This window comes from Mesitornis unicolor, unplaced genomic scaffold, assembly GCF_000695765.1.
Source record: "Mesitornis unicolor isolate BGI_N332 unplaced genomic scaffold, ASM69576v1 Scaffold55100, whole genome shotgun sequence".
Lineage (NCBI taxonomy): Eukaryota > Metazoa > Chordata > Aves > Mesitornithiformes > Mesitornithidae > Mesitornis > Mesitornis unicolor.
In genome coordinates this window covers 1-25,342 of record NW_010159980.1, presented here as the reverse complement: position 1 = coordinate 25,342, position 25,342 = coordinate 1, and the positions used below count along the sequence as shown (strand labels likewise).

Here is a 25,342-nt window from a genome sequence, read left to right as displayed (position 1 = left end):
CAAACTGCATTGCATTGGAGTGCCTACTACAATAACCCAGAGCATGTGAAACTTCTCATAAAACATGATTCAAACATTGGAATCCCTGATATTGAAGGAAAAATCCCACTTCATTGGGCAGCAAACAACAAGGACCCTAGTGCAATTCACACAGTGAAATGTATTCTGGTAAGAAAGTCTATTATGTATGTAGCACTTTCTGTATTTATTATTTTACTGTGATAGAAGTATTTTTTGTTGTCTTGATATTTTTTCATTCTAGTCCACTGACTCTTTGAGAATGAAATAATTTGCGTTTCCTAATACCCAGAATTTTGTAAGGAATCATCTGAAGAATTTTTGCTGTCTTGAAAGGAGTTTCTTCTGAGTTCTTTGCTCTAACTCATGGACTATGTATATTCTCGTAATTAGTTTGATGTGTATAGCTATTCATTTTGGGGGGAAGCAAGGGAGGAAGGGGTTGCAAGTTCTCCTAGTTAAAATGGCCAGTCTTACTACTCATCTTGGTTTCATCTTGCACACTGATTTCTTTGTGTGTCTTTTCTTCATTATTTGAAAGTTTATTTCTAGTTAACTGTACTGAAAAGTCTAATTTAATTTGGTATTTTGGGTCAGAATTCTGGGAAATATGTGATCAAGTATCAGCCAGTCCACCATCAGTTTGTTGAGAGACTTTCCAAATATCTTTCTTTACAGATTTAATAATTTTTCCATGAGAACATGTTTTCTCTTTCTGCACTATTTATACATCGCCAGTTCTAATGACTACAATGAAATCATGTGCCCAGCTCGATTTTTACTTTTTACTTTGATTCTGTGGAAATCTCTGAACTTCACTAACATAGAAAGATACAGAAGTCTCACTTAAGTTTTTTTCCCTCGTATTACAAGAATTTCACTATATCTTTGTTTTTCAAAGGTCTTTCAGAACCAGACACATCGATTGTAAGCTCATTAGAATGACTTATGTCTGCCTGATTAGCTTGCAATTTGAGAAATAATGTGTGGAATATGAAAATTTGCTTTGCTTTTCTCCAGATCACATTGATAATCTTATAGTAACTGTTACTTTTTTAAGCTATAAGAAAAGTTTTTGAGAAGTTTCCAGTGTTAAATTAATGTGATTTTATTCCTATATTACTTCTCTTTATTCAAGATACTTATAATTTGGACTCAGTTGTGAAATAATTTTTCATGAACAGAATTTTGTCACATAGTTTTAGTTTATACATACCATCTACTTTTCTGCCACATTAGAGAAATAAATCATAAATAATAAATAAAAGCAGATAAGAATTGATGTATTCAAATACAGACTTTTTCAAATGTTAGGTGGTCAAGGGAAATGTTTTTAAAAGTTGTGGTGAGTTGGCCGCAGCCAACGACGTAACACCCGCAGAGCCCCTTGCTGACTTTCCTCTTGTGGTGGAAGGAAGGCAAGAAGACTGCTGGATGAAGATAATGACAGTTTAGCATGGAAAGCAAAAGTTGCATGCAGAAAAGAGAATTTATTCACTGCTCCGCATCAGTAGACAGATGTTAACCGCTCCCAGGAAAGTGGAAAAAGAGCTTCAGCATGCCTAACGGTTGCTTGGGAAGACAAACGGTGTAGCCATGAGCATCCTCTCTGCCCCCTCCTTGTCCTGAGGTTTTTGGGTTTTTTTTTGCTGAGCACGAGGTTACATGGTATGGAATGTTGCTTGGGTCAATTGTCCTGGATATGTCACCTCGCCATCTCTTGCTCACCCCGAGCCCACTCTCAGGGGCAGCAGGAGAGCAGGATAGGGCAGGGCATGAAAAAAATAAATCCTTGATGCTGTACAAACACTATTCAGTAATAGCTAAAGCACTAGTGTGTTATCAACAGTTTTAATCACAGTTATGAAGCCCAGCGCCATAGCTGCTGCTGCAGGGAAAATGAACTCCATCCCAGCCAGATGCATCTTGTCTTTTTCATGTGTCAACTAAATTGTTTGTATTCCAAATAGTTGTACCTATATGTTGATGGAGTAAGATAATACATTTAAATGAAAAAGTAATTTAGCTTACAAAATATGCTGTAAAAGATGATGATACGGAAACATTGTTACATAGTAATCAATGTGTTGATCGAATCTGTTGTTGAATATAAATACCTTTTTTTGGATGGTAGTGCCTTGGAATTTAATCCTTTAGTAGGATCGTGTTCTCTCCAACGTGAAGTGTTTTTCTTGCTTGTCTGGGTAGATACCACCCTACCAGAGCTCACAAACTAGCCCTCCTTTCTTAGCTACTTTTTGCCCTATCACCCAGTATTGGATCTGTTGCTCAGACATCACCTTTGATTCTCCTTCCTCTCTAGTTCTTTACATCCAAGTCTCCTTTATAGTTTTTCACATTATTTCTGCATGGTATTTTTAATGTGCATATCCATACAGTTAAAGTTTCTGTCATCTTATGTCTTAACTTACATAATTGCATTTCTGAGTTAATGAAAATATTGTCTTGCGGTGATAGCAATGTGAAAGGCCTATTGCTCTCTCACTGTTGCCATGCCTGCAACATGTTTCCATGCCTTTCATGGGGGAGTGCTGTAAGCTATGTGCTCAGGTAGGCAGGTACTTGTATCTACCACTCATCAATCTGCATTAGCACATCCAGCCTTTATTGCCTGGTGACTAAGTTATGAAAAATAACACTACTGTTGTTTCTTTCATGTTATCTTTAACACTCTGAAAGAATTCACCAGTAAATAGTTTTTCTTTCTGTTTGATGTTTGTATAGTACATAGCCCATTGGGATTGTCAAAATAACCAATAATGAAAAGAGCTCAACTGAACACTGAAGAATTAGGTTGGGTTTGCAGGGGTCACAGTTATGCACAAATTGCTTACATCTAATATATAAATCCATGAAATACAGTGAAATAGATCTCATGGCATATTTAGAAAGTGAACATATGAAGTAGAGAGAAACTCTGATCTGGAGATCCTCTCACAGTCAACTTCCTTTTCCACCTTTCCAGATTCAGCAGTGCTTAGTTGCATGAAAAACGTTGGGAAGATTTAAGGAGAAAAGAACAGAATAAGGTTCCATTAATATGATGGAAGCAGCTACTTAGTACTCTCTGTCTGTTTTGTATCTCGTCTCTTTATTTATTCTTCATGGTAAGAGATGTGATGTTTATTTATACAACACTTCCCAATATTGCCTCCAATTCCATGGTTCTAATTGCTGCAGAAAAATGCTGAGCTTCTGTTTCTCCTGTGTATTGTGCTTAAAATATTAATGTATAATGACAGTTTAATTATGGCTGGTTTTACACCAAAACCACTTATAACCCAAAGAAATTACACTCTTAAATGCAGGCAGGAAGAGGCCTAGAAAATGTTAGTTTAAGTTGCCAAAAATGTCAAAACACATGAGTACTTCTAGATTAGAATGTAAGTAGTGGCTTTATCATTAAATGATTCATTACCATTTTGGAAAAGTAACGCTGTCAATTATGGGGACGTGTTCTGGGGAACATCACTGACTTAGAGCCAGGAGTTATAGGAGTAGTTTGTTTAATGTGTCCTTGTGCTTTGTAAGGCTTGAAAATTAGCTATCCAGATTACATCAGTAAATTATAGGTAAAGTGAAGAAGCATTTGTTTTCTTGTTTGTGCATTTTGTTCAAACAGGTTTTGCTCTGGTGCGGTTAGAATTTCAGAAATAAACTTCTGTGCATGTCATCATTAATTTTTAGTCATTCTGAAAAATGATTCTTATAAAGATCACTTCTGAATTTTCTGCAGCAGGCTCTCTACTCCCCCTGCTGAGCTCCTTGCATAAAGAGAAAGCAAGCATATTACCAGTGAGTTTTCTCTTATGAATTATTAAGGCTAGGGAAGAACATAAAACTTCACTTTTCACTGTAATGACTCAGATCGGTACATTCAAAAGTACTCATGCTTTGATAATTGTGATTTTTGCATGTCACAGTGTTAACATCAATTGCATTTTTTATTAAAGAGATTCACATTTATCAGTTTTTTATGTTTTTAACAGATTATCTGTTATGCTAGTGGCTAGATATGGTAATGAGTTACAGTATGTTTCAAGTCCGCTATTTTTTTTTCTAGCAGAACATGACTAACACTGCTGATACAAAAAACTGCATCAGAGTTTCAGGTTTGTGAGAGAGACAACTTATTTAGCACTTGCATACAGTATGCAAAGTAGGTAAATGTTTAACTTTAGAAAACATATATTAATTAAATATCAGGAAGTCTAAGTTGACACTTTTAGAAAATAAGACAGTAAGAAACAAAGAACCAGGGCATTGCAGAGTTGAGGTTAATACTGCAGTATTCATTTAGCCAGATTACAATTAGGAAATACAGTTAACTATAACTCTAAATGTGTTTGTTTTTTTATCTGTTAAATAAAACATATAGAATGTACAACATTGGTAAGTTAATACTTGGATAGAAACCATAACTCTGGAATTTCCTGACTTTCTGCTTCTTCACTTACTGTTCTCAAAGTTAGATGTTTGTTTTCTGTGTAACAGTTTCTGCATTTCACGTAACGCAATACAAGTGATGTTGTGGCCTATTTGTGTGCCTAGTGAAGTCAGTAGGAAAAATTGCAAATAGTTTAGTGAGAAGAGGATCAAGAACTTGCTGTATTCATTGACAAGCTGCACTGATCACAATTTCTCCCTCTTTCATATGTATTTTGTAAGATACAGCGTGGCTCTGTATTTTCAGGAAGACTGTTTTTCTTAGTTGTCATAAGTAAAATCCCTCTGTTGTTCAACGTTAAAGATCTCAGGATTACATGCTTTTTTTCTTTTGCATAGGGTTCCCAGTGAATTGTTCTGAATTGTTGGTGATAAAACAGCAGACTTACTCCCTGTAGTTTATTTAAGCTCTTGTTTTGATGTTCTGCTTCTGCTCTAGATGTTTGGTGTCCCGCAACCTGAGTTCCTATTGTTTTGTTATTTACCATTTTCTCTAGAGATACCTCTTTTTTCAAGAAAGTGAAGTTTAAAGTTTGTATTTCATGGGGCTCTATGATATTTGCCGTGTGGAGCTCTCTGCAGTGCTAAGATGGTGTTCCTTTGCACCTGTTCTGCTCTTTTGCCTGGGAAAGAAAGAGAAATGAAGACATCTGTCTAGAAAGAATTTGATGAGAGAGAAAATTATAATACGAAACTATGTAGCTGGGGACTTTATGTAGAAGTAATTTAGTGTGTTTTTTTTAAGAAAATGTGATGAGAAGTCAAGTTATATCTATTAATGCCTATGTTGTGTGATCAAGTGTCTAATCACGATACTTCAGAAGATTTTTTTGATTCAAAATTAAGTCCATTACATGTAGATGCATTCATCGGAAGTACTGTCTGTCTAACTTCAGTCCTGTCAGCTAGGGACCTTGATACCTTCTTTAGAAATACTCTGATAGTCATGTGGATTTAAAATGCTAGAAAGGTATTAAAATGAAAGCCATAAGATTAACTTGTGCAAAAAGGAGAGTGTCCTAGGAGGAAAAATATGAAGTTATGTATGTCATGTTCAACTTAGAAAATCAAGTAAGAAGATAATAGTTATTTTCACAAATTAGTTAGTCATTTAAGGATCTGTATAAGGAGCCACTTGTACTACAGACTGGCAAAACTACAGAGTATATATAAAAAATCAGATCTTGTACAATAATTATGTATAAAAAAATCCATAAGTACAGTTTATATCTTTGTATAAGACTCAAAAAAAATCTGCAGATCATATAGTTTGTCTCTTCAACTGAAATATTTTTAATTCTTATTTTTTTTAAAGGAAGCTGCACCTACAGAATCTCTGCTTAACTGGCAAGACTATGAAGGACGAACTCCCCTTCATTTTGCTGTTGCTGATGGGAACGTAGCGGTTGTTGATGTCCTGACCTCCTATGAAGGCTGCAATGTGACATCTTATGACAACTTGTTTCGAACTCCCCTTCACTGGGCAGCCTTACTCGGTAAACTGGACAATGCTAAAGTCATTTAATAATTACTTGACTGTGCTGTTTAATCTTTGACTCTTGTTTTTTATTTCATTCCAGCCTGGCATTATGAAAACCAATCTCTTAGAACAATAATATTTTCTGATAGACCAGGATTAGAAGTTTGTGTGTAGATTGTTTGGGGTTTTTTTAAGCTTCAAATTCTCCAAAGCATTGTAAAATACATTGCTTAAGCAGGCTTTGTATATTCATGCTTTAAGAACAGTTAGAGCATATTAAAATGTTCTTGCATATGTAACTTTGTTCATAGCTTAAAAAACCCGTTTCTCAGGAAACCAGGACTCAAAAAAACTGGTACTCTAGAGCAGTGGTCTCTGAAGTGGGATGTGCACACCACAGTGTGCATGCAAGACAATTCATTGGGATTCATGGAGAAAATATCAAAACTTCTATTTGTATTTATTTTATATCTGAAAAAATAAGAAAACTTTATTAATATTTAATATACCAATTGATTCACTTGGTCCACGTGTAAGGTGGTCACATAGGGTTTGTGAGGTGCCTGAGAGAAGTGAGTGCTACACAATGCAGAGCCGCTGACAGTGGCATCATTCTTTCAGCTTATTGCAATATATTGTAGTTTAGGTGTGAATGGTTAAGTGGATTTGTGGATTATATTATCATCTAGTTTTTACTAAACTCCTCCTCACGAAATAGACAAGTGACCTAAAAAGATTCCTGCAAAGAAACTGCAGGTAATCTGATAATGCCAGCACAAGTGAAGAATGAGAAAATGGCAGAGCTGACACTTCTTCTGCGAGTACAAGCTCTTCATCAGACACATTATGACAAACTAATCAGATCTGACAAGAAGTTTTATTCAGATAAACTCCTTTTTTGTTCATATTGCTACCCTGAGACTCAGATGCTTTTGCATATGTGAATTCTGCACTGTTTGATTTTACAAGTTACAAAACTGGATCTTTGCAAAACAGGTGAAAACCTGATTAAATGTGAGTAGTCAGAATGCAAGGAAACTCATAAAATGACAGGCACAAAAATAATATGATTTAGAAAATTGACCTCCTATTTTCCATTCTCCTGTGTGCAGGAGGAAAAAATAAACACCATGCACTGGCTAAAAAGATAGAATCTTCAAATACTCTCTCTCTCCTTTTAACAGGCTTCATCCCCATGACCCTTTGGGACACTGCAGACAAAGAATGCCAATAAAAGAATCAGATTGCTCACTGGAGCGAGTTACTGCAACTCCAGTGACAATATACCTGTGGTTTGGTTATGTTTATTAACAAAAGAAAAAAAGAAGAGTGTTCTCAGATTTGCATTTGTATTTGCATATGTAAAAATACTGAATTTTTATAGAGAAACTGTGAAACATTTCTGTATCAGTCTCCCAGAGAAATAGGCATTATCACTTGGTTCTGTCCAAGAAGCAAAATTTATTGTGTTTTGAAATGGATTGTATTTAAGAGAGAAGTTTTGTCTGTTGGAAAAATGGATTGTCTAATCAATGTGGAATAAAGAGGAAGATGTGCCCAGACTGCCAGAGTCCTTTGTGAACTTGATGAGGTCTCTAGGTGGCACATGCCCAATGGGAACTTCTTATTGGTTAATCATAATTAATTTTTAGGGTTCTTTTTTAAGTTAAATACTGGATGTTTTATATAGATCTAAGAGTCTAAAATGTCACTAAGTGAGTTAACAGTAGGAGGTTTTAAGTACTGCATGGATATGGCCACAAATATTCTATTAAACGTGATGGGTTGCATGGGGCTGCATCTTAGGGCATTGTTGCTCATGCATAGATAAAAGTTTCAGCCAAGTTAAATCACTTCTAAATGAAAGTACTACAAAAATGACAGCCCTTGACCTCAAGAATTGAGTTTTAATGTTTATATTAATGTCCAAGTGAGATCTGTCTTTGCGCCAATTTATTTACTGTTGTACCCAATAATTTTTTTTTTTCAACTCCCTCAAGCCTTCTTGCTCACAGATAATTTAGGCAGACCTCCTGTCCTTATTGCAGAGTTCAGTTTCCCTTTTTCTAGTTGTGTGTCCTGAAAAGTTCAGCAACATTTTTTCCAGGCTCTGTACTCTTACGCTTTTCCTGCTAGGATTGCACTGAGAACCAACTTCTTCCAGTGCACCTCAATTCACTTCTTATGGTCTTGGGAAGGGAAGAACATAGCAACATCACGTCTCTTCTTTTTAGTGCTTTTGTTTTGCGGCAGGAAGGAACAGACTGTTGTGATGTTCTGGGTCCAGGCTTGTCTTAATGGCTGAAAGGAAAGAGGAGCCTTCCTCTACACCCTAAAGCCCCTAGAAATCACGTAGCTCTTCATCCTTTTTGATCCAAGTTGACCATTTTCTCTCATTTCTGATGCTTCTACACATATAAAGTCTGAAAGTGCCATCCCACAAAAGTCTTGCCTGGTCCTCCATCTCTTAGGTTTTTAAATGCTACAGGCCACAACTGTTACACAGCTTCATTCTGTAATTGTTGATGTTTTCATTAAAATATCTACTGCTAGTAGGAAAGTTTACCTGCTTTTTAAATTTAGTCTAAGGTAATTCAAGTGAGCTGTGCAAAAGTGACAAGCTACAAAATTGGTTGTTTTCCCCAGCAGAGTATTTTTATATTATTTATACCTTATAGCATCTCTTAAAATACCAAATCATTAAGATATTCTGTGAGCTGCGTTTGCCTGCAAAAGGTAAACATATGAAAGAATCAGTTGACTTTAGTGACAATTTACTATACTGTGTTTTTATTTTTCTGTTTGTGAAGTGGATATAAAGTTTAGCCACCCCACCCAAAATGTTGTGATTTTAATCTAAAAGCATTCTGATCTATTTTGATGGCAGGAACTGTGTGTATCAGTTTGGTGTTTATTGCAAATATGGCAGCTGGTAGCACACTAACCTCCAGATTCTGCTATCCGCCTTCAGTTGAAATTCTGATTGAATAAAACTTAAGTAAAGCATTTACACTTAATTTCTGTGAAACAATGGGATGTAGGATGAAATTGTCAATGTTGGTTTAGTCTGCCTAAATGTAGACGGACAAATGCTCATCATCATCAGTCTGTGCTCACTTTACTGCTTCTGAACTGACCTCTCACTCAAATGCAGCATCTCAGAAGCTTTTTCTGGAAACATTGAACTGATTCATTGCAATGTAAATATCCCAGCTGTCTGACCAGTTACTACTGGTTTCTTTGTTTAGGGCAATGCTCTAATGATTTCTTTTAAAAGAAACAGAAAATCTTTCCATATGTTCCTATTCATAGGTCATTTTAATTTACAGATGCACCTCAAAAATGAGGATACAGAGTGTGGAACTGGAACACTATTGGCAATAAGGTGCATGCCAGGCTTAATAGTTCAAGTATCAAGTCTCTCATGTTTAGACTTTAATGGCTGCAACACAAACATACTATTCGTTATTGAAGTCTCTTCATTTTCTCTTTTTTTTCAGTAGGGAAGTGTTTAACTTTAGGATTTGATACATATCTGATTTTATTATATTATTTTTCCCAGGTCATGCACAGATTGTCCATCTCTTATTAGAAAGAAATAAGTTTGGAACTATTCCATCTGACAGTCAAGGTGCAACACCCCTGCATTATGCAGCACAGAGCAACTTTGCTGTAAGTAGCACATACCCTAAATTTGAAGTAAATATATTTTACTAAAATATTTATAATGTAACAAAGAGTTTGAGTTGTTTAATAATATAAAATAAACACCTTATTAGTAAAATAATAATATAAACACAGTGTTGTCTGCGCAAGCTTAATTCAGAGTTTTCCCATGTTATGTGATATAAATGTGGTTAATTTCAAACTGATAAAAATAGATTTTAAAAAACTAAATTGCTGTACAAAGAAAAGCCCTTTCATCTATATGTTTGCATTAGAACACACAATGGTTGTTTAGGTACTTCAACAGAAAGCAGAATGGCACCTACTATTTTACAGTACTTTTGCTTTTTAAGGCTCATTATAGCAAAGTCTGAGCAGTTATAAGGTATCCAGAGTAAGATCATCTGTAAGAGTATTTGGACAGCTGCTTCAGTACCAATCAGACCAGTCTTTGCCTTCAAAAAGGTGATTACATTATTAATATTTGCCATTATGAATAAGCCATTGTCTCATAAAGCGTGGCTAAAGAACGAGTACCTTTAGTCACAATTCTCCATGAACACTACATTTTAAAAAGTCTTTTTAAAGTTTTTAAAATTCTAAAATAATTTTTAAATTCAGACAACAAAGAAAAACAGTTTCTCAGACAGACTAATTCTTGTATTTTGGTAGATGATTGTTTTTTCCAGAGGAAGATCAGATATGGTAGAGCTAAGTATAAAACTCAGCAGTTCAATGATTGCTATTACTATTATAGAAGTAGTTCTCAAGCATTGGAACTTATGGAGCCTTTTTTCATGCTGCTCTGTCTCTCATAACTGAACGATGTCATCCGTAGTAAGCTGAGCACTCCCATCTAAGTTTTCTGCAGTTGTATTGTTCATAACCTCCCTTTAAAAAAAGGGTTATTTAGTGCGTAATTAAGGTAGTTATGCAGCACATATTGCAGCATTTTCTTAACAGAAATACTAATTTGGGTCTGTCTTACCTACCCACATGTTAATTTTCATAAAACAATTAAAATTTTAATGCCCTTGAGAACCATCAAGTTAACAAATCTAGAAGTACTATTGAAAGAGGGCACTGACCAATGTAAGTTAATACCACAGCTGTTGCTCCCTGTTTCTGTGTGAGACTGAGTTTTGGCATTTTGGTGGAGGTTTTTGGAGGTGGTCTTAGTAAGACAATACAGATCTTTTTTAAATTCAGACTTGTGTTGGAGCATATATCTTTGCATAATTTTTGCCTTTTCATAGAATTTTTTATTTACGCTGATTGTTGTCCATTACGTGGTCTGTACGGTTTGGGTCTGACTCACACGCCTAAAATATTGAAGTTGTAAAAGACTTTCTTTCTAGTTTGAGTCAGACTGATGGGAAAGATAGAATGTTTTTATTTACAATCTGGTTATTATCTCCACATGCTTTTTATCTTTTTTTTTCTTTTCTATATTGATACATTCCTAAAAAATGATTTTTAATACTGGCTTGCTTTCTCTGTGCTTGATTCAGTTGTATGAAACATCTTCATTATGCTGCTGCCTTTTGATCCCACCAGCCGGCCAAACTATGATATCATTTAGGTTTTTATGGGGAAATAGAGTAGGTGATGGAATCAGACGTTCTTTTGTAATCTCGTGTTCTTACAATGAAGTTACTGTTCCCCACCATACATGATGAATCCAACAGGAGAGTCTCATTCAGAACTGCAAGCCTCTTTTAGCTGCTGATGCATCCAAAAGCCCCTGTTTATGCAGGCTTAAATTATGCCTGGAGCTTCTGGGTTTTTACCACTCCAGTTGTTTCTGAGCACCACTGTTTGCTTTTATTCCTCTATCTCATACAAGTCCTTGAGAAATTCCCACCATGTACATAGTCAAACAACTGAGTGGAGGCACATCCATGTTTATTTTGGCAGTAGCATCTATATATTTTTGCCACGTAGTTGTTCTGTTCAGACTGCCCAAGTCTGCGTAGGTATGGTATGTTTCTCAGTTAAAATGAGAAATCTAGAAAAAAGAGTGATTGAAAGAAAGATTGCTTTGCTAAAACTAAATGGATAATTAAAATTACTTATTTATGTTTGTTGGATGTGTGCCTTACTCTTGAAAGGTACAGCCTTCACACTGCTTTCCACTTTGCAGGATTTCAAGCAGAGCAGAGTACTGGTAGGGTGCTGAGTTGCTGGCCTAATGAGTAGCCGTGTGCATCTGAGGTGTAGTGGTGGTCAGTGTGAGTACACAACCCTACAAACACTCGCTGCTCTGCATGGAGAGCTTAATGCTGCCATTCCTCATTATTTCTGGCTGGACCTTTTTACAGTAAACTGGTAGTTCAGCTACAGACTCAAATTCACAAAGCTGTTAGGATCTTAAATCACATTAATGTAAGATAAATGAGAAATTTCCTATTTCTTTAGAGGGATGAAATAATAAATAGTTAAAAAAATCCAAACTAATTAATAGGATGTAGGTATTTAAACACCTTTGTGATTATGAACATTTGATTCCTTATTGCCAAGGAATTCTCATTCTACCCAGAGCAGTGGTAGAGCTCTTTTGGGGTTACACAGGGGAAAGGATAAACTAGTGTTAATGCCAAAATATAAAAATAAAGTAAATAAATGAAACTCACGTTTTCAGTTTTTATTGGCTAGCCTATCAGTGGTTCTTAAGAGGTATCTACCAGCCATTAAATACACATCCTTTGTAAGGTATTAGATAGAAAAGGGAAAAGTTTTTCCCTAGTTCTTTTTTCCTTCAGTAGTGATTTCATCTGCCTTCCTTTCCTGTGTGGCTTATTAAGAATTTAGCAAAAGTTTAAACAAGTGAACTTGTTTGCTGAGAGCTTACCACAAATGCACCATTTGAAGAAATAATTCTTTTTGCTTTGATTTAAATTGAGATTTTAATGTAACAGTTACAGTGGAAAGCCTGGACTCGGGTGTAAAGAGTTTCTTAATCTTTTTTGGTTTATATTTCAGCAATTTGTAACCTGTTGATATTATTAAATATTAGAAAATATGTCTGTGTTGAAGAAGAAGAAGTCGTCCCTGTTTTTTCATAGTCAAATTTAGAATTGGAGCAAAAACTACGTCAGGAGAATATTTTGAAATAGCATTTTAGAACCATAGTATCACAGTAGTATTTTGATAAGCCGGTAATATTTTTCCCATTGCTTTCTTCACAGTGATTGCAGTGTCTTTTATTTCCTTGTGATGAACACATGATGTTTGACGCTAAAAAGAGAAAAGTATGAAATAAATGACAATGTTAAACTCATAGTTAAAGATGCACAATGAACATTGACGGGGAAAAGGGCATAGCAGAGAATACAGTGCTCCTGTTGAGCTATTACTCTGTATAAGTATAAAAAGGAAAAACGAAGCTTTGATTTGCTTCATAAACAGCTAAATGAGACACAATAGTTTCTTGTTGTTACCGAGTCCTTTTAAAGTTAATTTCAGTACTGTGTCTTTTCAGGAAACAGTGGAAGTATTTTTGAAACATCCTTCTGTAAAAGATGACTCCGATCTTGAGGGAAGAACATCCTTCATGTGGGCAGCTGGCAAAGGCAGTGATGATGTCATTAGGACTATGCTGGCTTTGAAATTGGATATTGATATCAATATGACGGACAAATACGCTGGCACAGGTAAAGTGCTTTAATAAAGAAACGCTGGACGTTCCCAGTTAGTGTCATTTCCACCAAACAAAAAACATCGTTAGAAGCTATATTCGTCTTTTCCTTGATGTGTACCTTAATTCTGAAAATATTTCTGCATTAGTTTAGTTATGTGTGTGAGTTGTTTCTTTGCCTTAGTGTGGGAAAGAAACAAATATTTTCTGGGCAGATTGGACCAATTCATTTGAAACATAGCAAAAAGAAGAAATGTAAGAATGTAAGAAGCTGTTATGCTGCTATTTAGTTGGATTTGTGATCCTGAGAAAAGAGGAGCGGTTCTGTATTTTGAAGAATAAAATGAAATATAACTGCACAAAAAGCCCTCCCTGAAAAATGCCTGTTAAAAAAAATTATCTGTCAGTAAATAAATACTTTGAAACAATACAAAGCAAACTAACTAGTGAAGTGGCTAAGTTATCATTGTGAAAATCATAAGTGCCATAGTTATTTGTAAAGATACTGTAATAAAGGTTAGAGTTACTGCACTTCTGTTGTCCAAAAAAGAGGTTAAACTTGGTAACTGCCAAGTTTAGCATCCCATTTTCTGCCCGAAGCAAAAGATATGCAAGCCAGTGTTTCAGAATTTGTCATGCAAAGTGCAAGTCATGAAAGTCCAAATTTCCTATAGCAACTGCCAATTTATCTCCTTAAATGAAAAATTCTAAGAATTTGCGATAGAAATATTGTACCTATGTAGTACTTTCAACAAAAATAGAGTAACAGTTCTGACGGAGAGGCAGGTGTTGAAGGGTATACGTATTCAACAGTGTTGGAAATACAGGTAAAAGCTGAATAGTGTGCTGATGACATCTGAATAAAAAAAGAGGAGAAGGTGGGTATATTTGGCATAAGTTAGAGGGGTTTGGTAGCAGGGGGATGCAGGGGCAAGCTGTGTGGGAAGAAGTTGTGAACTGCCCTGTGCCAGCCACAGCCAGGTCACAAATTTAAAAGTTAAGTGCAAAAAAGTATACCTATGTATAATAAGTAGTAAAAAGATAGCCAAAAGATAAGAGCACACACTGGTGAATAATACAATAGGGGCCATTTCTCCTGAAAAGAGAACAGTGTTACTTTAAACAAACAAGAATGTATATTGCAATGTTTGCTCATATAAATTTTAACACATTTGTTTTAAGGTATACTTCAGCATTGTCTTCTGGCTGCAGACACACACAAATCAATCTAAGCTGCATGCTTAGATTTAGGCAACATGCAGCATAGATCTGACCCAACCAAGAAACAGATATATAAGTCTAACAGCTTTTCTCTTTTCAGATCACACTTTGAATTGCATACAAATGGTAAATAAATACAATTGCAGGGCTGCATGGTTCAGGATTTGAAAGGCAGCATGTATGAATACTACTTTCATCTTAAAAATCGGACCTTTTTATTTCCTTTGGCTGCATGTGGGGGGTCTTTACACAAAAAAGCCAAATATGGTTAACATTGTAAAATTTTATTGTAAAATAAAATTGTATTTAAATGTCTAAATTCTTGCTTTCTTTACAAATTAACACAGCAAAAAAACAGTCTTTCCAAGTTATGATAGTGTGTAAACTTTGAGTTTAAGGAATAGTGCAACAAATAAAAACGCAGTCTTCATGTTTGATGACTTTACAAATGACATACTGTAGCGTTTTAATCTTGGTTTATCTTTTATCAGTCTCACCTGTATTTACTGGTAGTTCCCTATTAAATATCTCATGGTATTTCAGACCTTAAGGTGCAGTAATGTTGTTGTCACTGTGCAAACCTCCTTGCAAAGAGTTTTCTTTTTTGCAGACAGCGATCACAAACTGTGTTTCTGAAATTACTCAGGTGTGGTACATGCTTGAATAATTCAGGTGATTGAGTTTATTATCTTTCGATCTCTAATGTTCCATAGCAGTGATGTGTAATCACACCTAACCGTGATTTTGTTGTAAGGCTTCTAATCCAAGGAAATGAATGGATTTTCCATTTACTTGAAACTGCCGTTGTGTAGAATGCAGTCATAGTCTTGTGGGGGGACTGTGCCGTTCGTCGCTTGCTGTCAAGCAATCCAGATTTTACCTTTGTGCAAACATGTGCGCTAGCATGGGCTTTATTATCGTGAGCTGTAAACTCAAAAGGAAGCCCACCATTAAATCACTTTCTGATTTCAGACCTGGCTTTTTCTCTGAAGGTTCTTAATTCTTCCCAAGTTTGGTGAGGGCAAAGTAGCGCTGTATTCTGACGGGAAAGTGTGCATTACTAGAAAATAGCGTGCATGCCACCGTGCCCGAGCTACAGTTGCTGAGGAGAGTTCAAGGTTGCGTCTTTCTGACTTTTGTGTGCCAACTCAGTTATAATGTTGCATTAACGCAGCCTTTTGCATTTACTTAAAAAGAGCAAGCTCGCCATTCAGCTTTGCTAGAACATCCAGACTCTCCGTATTGTGTAGGAAAATGACACCAAGGGAAAGGAATTTCCCTGTTCTCGGAGCTCAGTGCTGCAGGAGCGTTACAGGGGCAGCTTTATAGCTCTGCCGTCACTGCGTACAATGGAGAGGGCTCTGTCTGTCGGCTGAACAAAGGGCCCATTGTGACCAGCTGGCCCAAGAATCTCTTCAGTCACCGTGACTCCATCAGAGAAAATTTGGCTTACAAGAAAATATTGAGCACAAAGTGCGAAACAAGATGCCTGCGTCAGAATGAGTGATGGGGGGAAGAACCGGCCAAGCTGACACAGCAGCTCTCTTTCTATTGTATTGTTATACACGCCCCATGTGTCATCTGATGGAGTGCTTTACTGCCTCTGGTTTCATAAGGAACACAGTACAAAAACCAGAACCTAGAGTTTACTGTGAGGTCAGACCATGAAAACCGGGCCCATCCAAATGTACGAAGCGGCAGGGATCTCATTCTTGTCACATTTCTACTGATAGCCACCCAATCGCCTAGCTACTGCAGATCTTGCTGCTTCCAGATATTCTTCATGAGTGCAGTGTGTGCCCCCATGCTTTTTAGCCGCAATAGTTAAACATCACTGTAATCTTAAAGGCATGATTTCAATTACTAAGGCAGCGCCTCTCATACTGTCCCTGGCTGTGACCCCAGTTCTTGTTGGAAGCGCCTCATTTGTCTGTATCACAGTTCCAGTTGCTATCAGTAATTCTGAGAATCTGTTTTAAGGCAACACGCTTCAGCTGGATTCGATTCATGGACAGTGTGAACAACCTGTGCATTTTAGTAGTGCCCATGTAACAGGTTATGCTGGGTTACTGTTTCATAAGCTGTGTGAAGTGGGTACCAGTGGTGAGCAGTAGCAGGCAAGTACAAAAAGCCTGGCTGTTTTGATATGCTGGCTGTGGTTGAAGAAGTAATTCCTTGTTACATTGGCTTTCGTGGTGTGCCTTTCTGTATAATGCCTCTGCAGCACCCTAACCCTGCCTGTTTTAACACTGAACAAGTAGAGACATGTACATACTGTCTACAGCCCCGTGTTTTCTTGTTTGAGCAAAGTGAATTCTCACCAAGGATGAATATTTGTGAAATCTCATGGAGAAATATGAATTCATGTTACTAAACGCACATTTATGAGTTGTGCCGTCTCGTATTTTCATTCTAAATTACTTTGCTTTTGTCACTTGTGTAATATTCTACACGAAAGACAGTATGAAGATGTAGATAATCTGGTTCGATTGCTGAATATAAGAAATAATCCAAAGCATTTTGAAATCCATTTGTAGGTGAAATCACCAATATATGTGTCCTCCATTGGTTTGAAATCTCATTGCTGTGTGTAGTTTGCCTTTCCTACTGAAAGAACCATGAACTGGTTGGACTGGCATTTCAGTATTTTCCTCAGTTCCAGCTGCCAGTGCAGGATGGATGCTGTGTTAGCCAATAGCAACGTCAGTTACAGGACACCACATCTTTTCCTCTGACGTCTGAAGTACCTAACATAGTTCTGTGTTTTTTGTTGTTTTGGACTCAGTGAAGTCTGCATATGTTCAAATATGAGTGAGCAAAGAAAACTGTGGAAGAGCAGGAGGCTGCAGAAATCAACAGTTTTTATACAACTGAACTTCATAAATTGTAGGGTTGAGACAAAATGCAGTGTCACGTATTTCCATCATCTTTTTCTCTTTCCTGAAGAAGATAGGGATCTGCAGATACTGTGTGAGATGTGATGGCCTTGCTACATAGATTTGTGTAAAATTTTCTCCAATTCTGAATAAAAGGTGGGAGGGAGCAGCTGGGTGGTTATCTGGAGTAAGTTTTAATTGAGACAGCTTTGCTTATTTGAAAGGAAAAAAAAAAGTATTTTCAGGAAAACATTGAAGAAACAATGAAAGCTTTCTGTCATCAGCAGTGGGCAGTTTCATCTCCATTGGGGTGATGTAAGAAATGCCATAAAGCAGAGACAGAAGTAGATCACATTGTGTTCTCTTAATGAGAAGCTGCTAACCTTCCACAAATCCTCAGTATAAGCCAATCTTGGTGGTGTTATGGTTAAAATTCCAATTTGTACAAGTTAAAGACATTTTTCAGAGCTAATGTTTTTTTCTGCTTATTGCTCTGATGCTTGTATGCCAAGGAGATGTGGTTAGTGATCACTTGTCATGAGTCTTCAATTTCTTACAGTTGAAAAGCACATTTTTCCCCCAAAATTATTGAAAATAATTTTTATGTTGACTGTTGTAATTGTGAACCTCCAAAGCTCACAACATTGTGATTTCTTTTTCCTCCTACTTTCTTCTAGCGTTGCACGCTGCTGCCCTTTCTGGCCATGTCAGCACAGTGAAATTGCTGTTGGAACATAGCGCCCAGGTGGACGCTTTGGATGTTATGAAACACACCCCGCTTTTCCGAGCCTGTGAGATGGGACACAAAGAAGTGATCCAAACACTCATTAAAGGTGAGCTGCTATGAATTTCCAAACCTGTTCAGAGTCCTGGTGCTGCTTTCTGTGGGACTGGGAAATAGGCAGTATAAGTGAGCAAGAGGTGGGGAAGAAAATTACTTCGCTAAAGGTTTTGTCTGTGTGTACCCTCTGTGGAACAGCACTAGGAAATGTAAAAGGTTATCAGGGTGTTATGCAAAATGCCTGGAAGAGTTAAATACAACACTTTCAAAATTGGGATAGGTCTTTTCACAGCTCTTTTCTGCTCAAGCCTTTTCAAGTACGTTCTAGCCTCTCAAATCATCTCTTCCCCAGCAAGTTATTGGTTTTCATCCTTTTTTTCCCCTCCAGTAAATAAGACCAAATTAAGGTTTCTTCTCTTTTCTGAGAGATCATTTCTGGCTTCTTTGAGGACTTTCTGACTGTTTAAATGAAGCTTTAGTTTTTAATGTAGATATCAAAAATCCCAAATCATTAATATTTTCCTCTGGTTGGTTTTTACAAGCAGTATTTTACTTGAAAACAGAAATAAGTTTTAACAACATGCCCAGGTTTAGATAATTGTAAAAACTCTGCTGAAGTGGAAGAAATATGCTGAAAGAACAGTGGAGTTGAAAATTCAGTCGTTTTAGCTCCACAGAAAGGTTCTAAGTAGCTGGAAGCAGCAACTCCTACGAAATATATTATCCAATTTATGGACAGTTGAAGTATCAAGGCTAACAAGTTGTAAGTTTTCTGTCAACCAACCTTTCTTACTGAAAATCGTGCTTCCCTCTGTCATCTCCTGGGCATATTTTAATTAACTGTTAAGCTCTTCCTCCCACCCCCTAGGCCAGTTAGCATTTGTAGATGCAAGAAGCTTGGTTATCAGAATCTGAGTATGTTTAATTAAATATTTTATGATACAGACAGTCATTGTTGCTGGTTGGTTCAAGTTTTGTGGAGTTGGGTTTTTATTTGTATGGAGTTTTTACATCTTACAAGAGCACATAGAGAAGTTAATTATCTACATAAAAGAGTTAGTATGCTTGAATTAAAAAGTCAGGCTTTTTTCAAAAGTAATTCTTACACTGTGAACATTGTATCTTGTCTGCCTTGGAGATTTAAAAAGATACTTCATCTGACATCTAATTCTCAAAAGTGATTTTGTTAAGAAATAGAAGTTTCACTGAAAATTAATAGGCCTGAAACAAATAAAGGCTATGCTTTTCAAGGGCATTTGACATATCTGGAAATTGTAAAGCATCTGAGAGAATACTCAAAAGCTTGTAAAAACAGCTAGATGCCTGACTCTCACTGAAACTATTTCATTCTTAATTAATTTTGATTTACATTTTAGGATATGAGTAACAAAGTAGATGTTACTCTCAGAAACATTTCTCTGAATTGTCAGTATACCTAATAAATTCTTGTTGAACATAAACCTATTTTTTAAATTTTAATTCAAACGTTCAAAAGTTTTTATGTTCAAAAATATATTTGTTGTTAACAGGAGGAGCAAGAGTAGATTTGGTTGACCAAGATGGCCACTCACCCCTTCACTGGGCAGCCCTAGGAGGAAATGCTGACGTGTGCCAAATCTTGATAGAAAATAAAATCAACCCTAACGTGCAGGATTATGCAGGTCGAACACCTCTGCAGTGTGCTGCTTATGGAGGCTACATTAACTGCATGGTAGTGTTACTGGAAAACAACGCAGATCCAAATATTCAGGATAAAGAGGTATGTTGTTCTTCAGTGGGCTATTTCATTAACTTCAGAATAACCATAAATCACAACATTTTCCTTTTCTTTAGGGTCATTCTCTTTTGTAGGACATAGTGGCATCTTTGCTGCTGTTTATCATGAAAGGAAAATGCATCCTGACAAAATTTTTCCTATGACTTCACTTCTAAAATCTTGAATGAAAAGTAGTATTTTAAGATACAGCACAAATTGAAGATTCACGTTTTTCCATATCACTTTTGACTTTTCCTTGTCAAAGTGTGATCTTATCAGGAGTCATATTAATAATCTGATTTCTTACCTTCTATCGTTCCTTATTAACAGCAGATATGGGGATGTGATTTTATAGTCTAATGTGTTTCTTCAGCATAGAAATAAAGCAAGTAAGATATTGCAAGTGAGATTGCACAAGAACTGGTTCAGTTACTTATCCACATAAGTATCCACATACGTATCACTCTTCCAGGTGAAAAAAAAAACCACTGATTAGTTTATATGTTCTTTTGTGCCATCAATCAAACTGTAAGTGAAATTAGGAGCCAGAATAATTGTGCAACGTAGAGCAGATTTCTTTGTTACGTGACATAATTTCTCAGAAGTTGGTAGAACTTTATCAGTCAAAAGAATTTCACCCAATTTGATAAACTTTTCTGTAGCTGTTCATCATAGGACACGGATAATTCCCAGTAATGGAAAAGTGGTTTTTATTATGGGTTTTACAGAGCATGCAGGGGAGATTTTCCAACCTGCTGCCAGCTCTGCCTGGCGTCAGTTTGAGTACAGTTGAACACATCACCTATTTCACACAGACAGAGGCTACAGTGTGCTCTAGCCCTTGGGGTTCAGGGAGTGTCTTGCTAGCACTGAACTCAGAATGTCTTCATGTTTTTCTGCAGTACCAGCTTTCTAGGTATTTCCTGCACCTGGAGTTCAGAAGAGTAAGATGCAGACAGGAGGCATGGCCCGGAAGTGAAGTGAAATATCAGTGTTTTGTTGATATTAACAGAACTTGAGGTATTCATATGGTGGTTCTGTGATCCCAGGCCCAAAAGTGGTCATGTATGAGCTGGTTGTACAGAGCGCAGCTTGAGATTTGGACTTCTGCTTCATGTGATAGAAACTACTGAAATCAAGCTTGTTTAGAAAGCACAGCTGTAGTCTGTCTTTTTTTACCTGGGCTGATAAGCTTTCTTCACACTTAATCTGAATTTGAATTCCATAGTAATTTTTTTCAGACTTCTCACAGTGTTTTGGAGCAGCCTAGAAAAGAGTCTGAACTGCAAAGGTTGATGAGAGCTGCTTCAGTCCTGGGTGGTGTACCTGCAAAGGAAGCAACTCTAGAGCTAATCTCCTAATGCTGTTTTTTCAGCTGCTTTAGGCAGCATTGAATCACAGTATGATTTACAACTTTTATTGTGGCATGATAGAGTTTGGGGACAATATTTATTTTTGTTCTGTTGTTTACAGGGAAGAACTGCTCTGCACTGGCTCTGTAACAATGGCTACCTTGATGCTATTAAGTTGCTGCTTGGTTTTGACGCTTTCCCTAATCACATGGAGAACAGCGAGGAGAGGTATTGCTTGTCTGAATGCATTACTTGGTAATTTAGCAAAAGTGCTACCTACTGATTTAAATGTTAAGTGTTCAGATATTGCCAGGGAATTGTGATCTTGTATCTAAATGGAGTGCTGTGATTTTGGGCTTCAGTGTAAGCAGCTTTTCTAATGTGAAAAATCTCTTCTTTAAGTAAGATGTTGCGACTTTAACTGTTTATACTCTTGAACCTGGAACTTAGAGAGGTTTCTGCAAGTATTTACTCATTGTAGTCTTGTTTAAAAATTAAAGATCTTTTTCATTTATATGAAGTTGACACTCGATACGTACGGACAAAGGATGAAAAGGCATTTCTGCTGCTGTTGGAGTAGACTGGAATTGTTCTTCTCTATTTGGATGGAATATAGTGAGAAGAAAGAAAATGGGGAAAAATGTAATATTATATTTTAAAATGCTTAACTGTATTCTAAAGGCCAAGTTAAAAAAAAATCTCGTATAATCAAAAAGAGACATTACATTCGTGTCTTTTTTTTCTTTGTCTTTCATTGACATATAAATAATAGTTTTTTTAAAGTGATTTGGGTTGTGAAGTTGGAATTAGTCACCTGACCATGAAGATAATTACTATTAGCAGAAATTTAAAATACCTTTTTTAGAGTAGATGACCTCCTCATAATTATAAATAAAATTGTGATCAGTATGCCATATAAATTTGAATATTTCAACATTTAAAATAACTTAAGGGCTTTGAAACCCCATATTTTAGTGCTAAATTTGTGACTTCCATACTTATCCTGGTTTTTAATTGCTTTATTCCCCCATCATTTCTCTTTTATTCTCTACTCTAGAGCACTCATATCTCTCTTCCTTTGCTGCTCTTATCTTTTATCGAGAAACACAGATGAAAGTATAAGTAGTTCCTAATTAAGCAGTGTCAATGCTCTCTTTAGTAATTTTTGATAGAAAATGAAATAAACAGTTGTAATTAAATTACTCTTAATAAGTAAGATTGAAAGCCACTGTTTTGCCAGAAAGGAGGCTGCTATTTTTGTTATTTTGTAGAAATATACTAATGATGCTCAAATGTCAGGAAAATACCTTGACTGTGGTTTTACTATTGTCATTCAGTTGGTATTGATTTTTGTTTCCCTTCTGGCATTAATATATTTTCTTATGTATAAACCTAGATTACTCAAAATATAGCTAGCAGTATTCCAGATGTCAGCCCTCAAGAACTCATCCATGTGCAGAACAAAACAGATCCCAAATATTTCTAGATAAATCAGTCTTTAAATACAGTTCTCCTAAAAATGTGCATATTATATATAAAATTTGCACAATTGCTTCTTAATAAACATCTACAAAACCTTGTTTTACCATTAAGAGATTGGAAGTTTGGAAAGTGGAAAAATCAAGTCAAGTGCTGTAAGAGAGAGTAAAAATAACCTAATAGATTTGATTCATCCATAATTGAGTGAGATTGTTTTTTAATCAGTAACAGTTTCACCAAATAGTAAATTTTTTTCCGATATACCTACAGAAAGAATCTTCCCTTCTTCCCTTTTTTTAGAGTGCAATAGGAGATACCAGTTCAAAATCCAAACATAGTGGTTAAAAGTAAATAGGTTTGTGAAAAGATGGAGCTGAAAGTGCATCTAGGATTTAGGTTGCTTGCGGGTATCTGATCAAGTGCTAATCTGGAGGGTGCTGGTTCTTTGCAAATTCAGTTCATAATTCAGCTTGATGTCCTGGGTGCATCCCATGATGTCAGGCCAGCTGCTGCTTGACCAACATCATGCTAAATTCTGTATAACAGCTGACGGCCGATGTCTTCTTTGAGTGTTTTCCTGTGAAGCTGGCTTGATTTAAAAGCTATCTGCTTCAGAGATAACCAGTAGAAAATAAAATTAATGACAGGCTTTGAACTGACACAGCAGAGTAATGGCTGGTTGTGAGGAGTGTATGTGAGCAGCCTTGAATGGGTAGGGCCCAGTCATACAAGCCCCTGTTCAGATTTGATTTGAGTGATTTTTTACTTTAAAAGGTAGCTCTGATGGAGTTGGAGAATCCACATTTAAGAATATGGGTCTTCATGACTGGGATCTGTAATATATAATACATTGTCTTGGTACATCCATGCTAATAGCATAAAGTTTACTTTAATATCTTTTGTACCTCTTGTGTTTTTCTGAAATGAGGTCCCTTCTGAAGTTCCCATTCCTGGGTTATCAAAAATCTGTATCTCTTTAAATGCTCTCAGCAACACACCTTGACATACAAATTTTCATGTTATGTCATTGTCTTTATTCCTGCAGACACTTCAGTTCAGATACAGTTAATCCTTCCATCAAATCATTGCTGCGTGGCAAATCCAATTGTGCTTTCTGTCTGTTTTTCTTTACTTACCAGCATTGCGTCCCAGCAAGTTACCATCAAGAAGAGCCCTAATTTTCACAATGGCATGCGTTGACACTTGCTATTTGATAGTCTTGTATTATATGGTCTTCATTATGGTTTGTGACTGATAATTTTCAGTCACTAAATGTCTGTTGGTGATGGTGTCCGTGTTGGTGAGGGACATATGTAAATTTTGCTCCTGTGTTGACAATGGGAAATTGGGAAATTATTTTTAAAAGGGCTTAGGCATCTTTGCCACCACTAAAAAGCAAAGCCATTTAATATTTTTAGCACTTTTGTCCATTCAAAAACAGACTTAAGTCTTCCTAGTGCTTTAAAAAAACTATTATCCCTTAATGCAAGTGTGATTGTGCTGCATGGCCAGTCATGCTGTCCTCAGCCCTTGTTGGAGAAACTAAGCCAGATTTGACATTAAATCTCTAGAATTTAAATTCATATGGAAATAACAGAAAAAATGTTTTAATTTGCTTTTTGTTTAGATTATAATTCTATATGAGAACCTCAGTAACACCTTTTTAAGATTGCTTGCTTAAAGAAGTTCATTTTATGTACAGGAGGATTTTGATCCAACACTTCATATTGTCAGTCCCGCACTTCCCCATCCCCCTTATACTAGGAGACTAGAATAAGCCTTAAACGTAGTCACAGCGTGTAGAAGACAGGAAAATAATATTAGAAAATTAGTAAAACAGCCTACTAAAAACAGTGTGTAATCTGTCTTCATACCAGAAGCTGTCTTATTATGAAATGAGGATGAAGTAAATGCACATTATGGTTAGAATTGTACTTCAGTGATAATCGTTGGGAGTTTTGCTTTGTTTTGTTTTGTTTTTAGATATACTCCACTTGATTACGCCTTGCTTGGTGAACACCACGAAGTGATTCAGTTCATGTTAGAACACGGAGCTCTGTCTATAGCTGCCATACAGGACATTGCAGCTTTCAAAATCCAGGCTGTCTACAAAGGATACAAAGTTAGAAAGGCTTTTCAAGAGAGGAAGAATCTTTTAATGAAACATGAACAGCTGAGGAAAGATGCTGCTGCCAAGTAAGTCTGAGGTTTGAAATCTACTCCAGCAAATAGACACTTGTCCTGAGTTTGTAGATATCAGTGTATGATTTTGTCTGTTATTCATCATCATTTATTGTTCCTCTTAGTTAAATTCATGAAACTGTAGGAAGCATAGAATGAATTTTTTTCTATGCCAATTATTTCCGAGGTAATCCCAAATTAAATAACAAGCTTTATATAATATGTAAGTACAAGGCAAAATACCAAAAGCTGATAAACTAGCCTGTTAGCATCCATGAGTTTTTACCTGATATTCTGTACAATGATAAAACGGTTTGGAAAACATTTATCACTTTAAGGTAACAGAAATAATTATCGACCTATCATGCCTTTGATATAATTTTTGAAAATAAATTAATAAGCTGGGAGGAGTGGCTGACACGCCAGAG

At 36.3% G+C, this 25,342-nt stretch overlaps 1 protein-coding gene across 1 annotated transcript; it reads left to right on the top strand.

The window, feature by feature from the left end:
• Positions 1-24,933, top strand: LOC104543625 (inversin; the record flags this gene model as incomplete). The annotated part of the gene is made up of 8 exons (XM_010188286.1): positions 1-168; positions 5,801-5,981; positions 9,528-9,637; positions 13,113-13,284; positions 18,043-18,198; positions 19,676-19,905; positions 21,376-21,482; positions 24,717-24,933. Coding segments are annotated over 8 exons (1,341 nt in total), but the record flags the coding sequence as incomplete, so codon positions are not given.
• Positions 24,934-25,342: the final 409 nt, after the last annotated feature.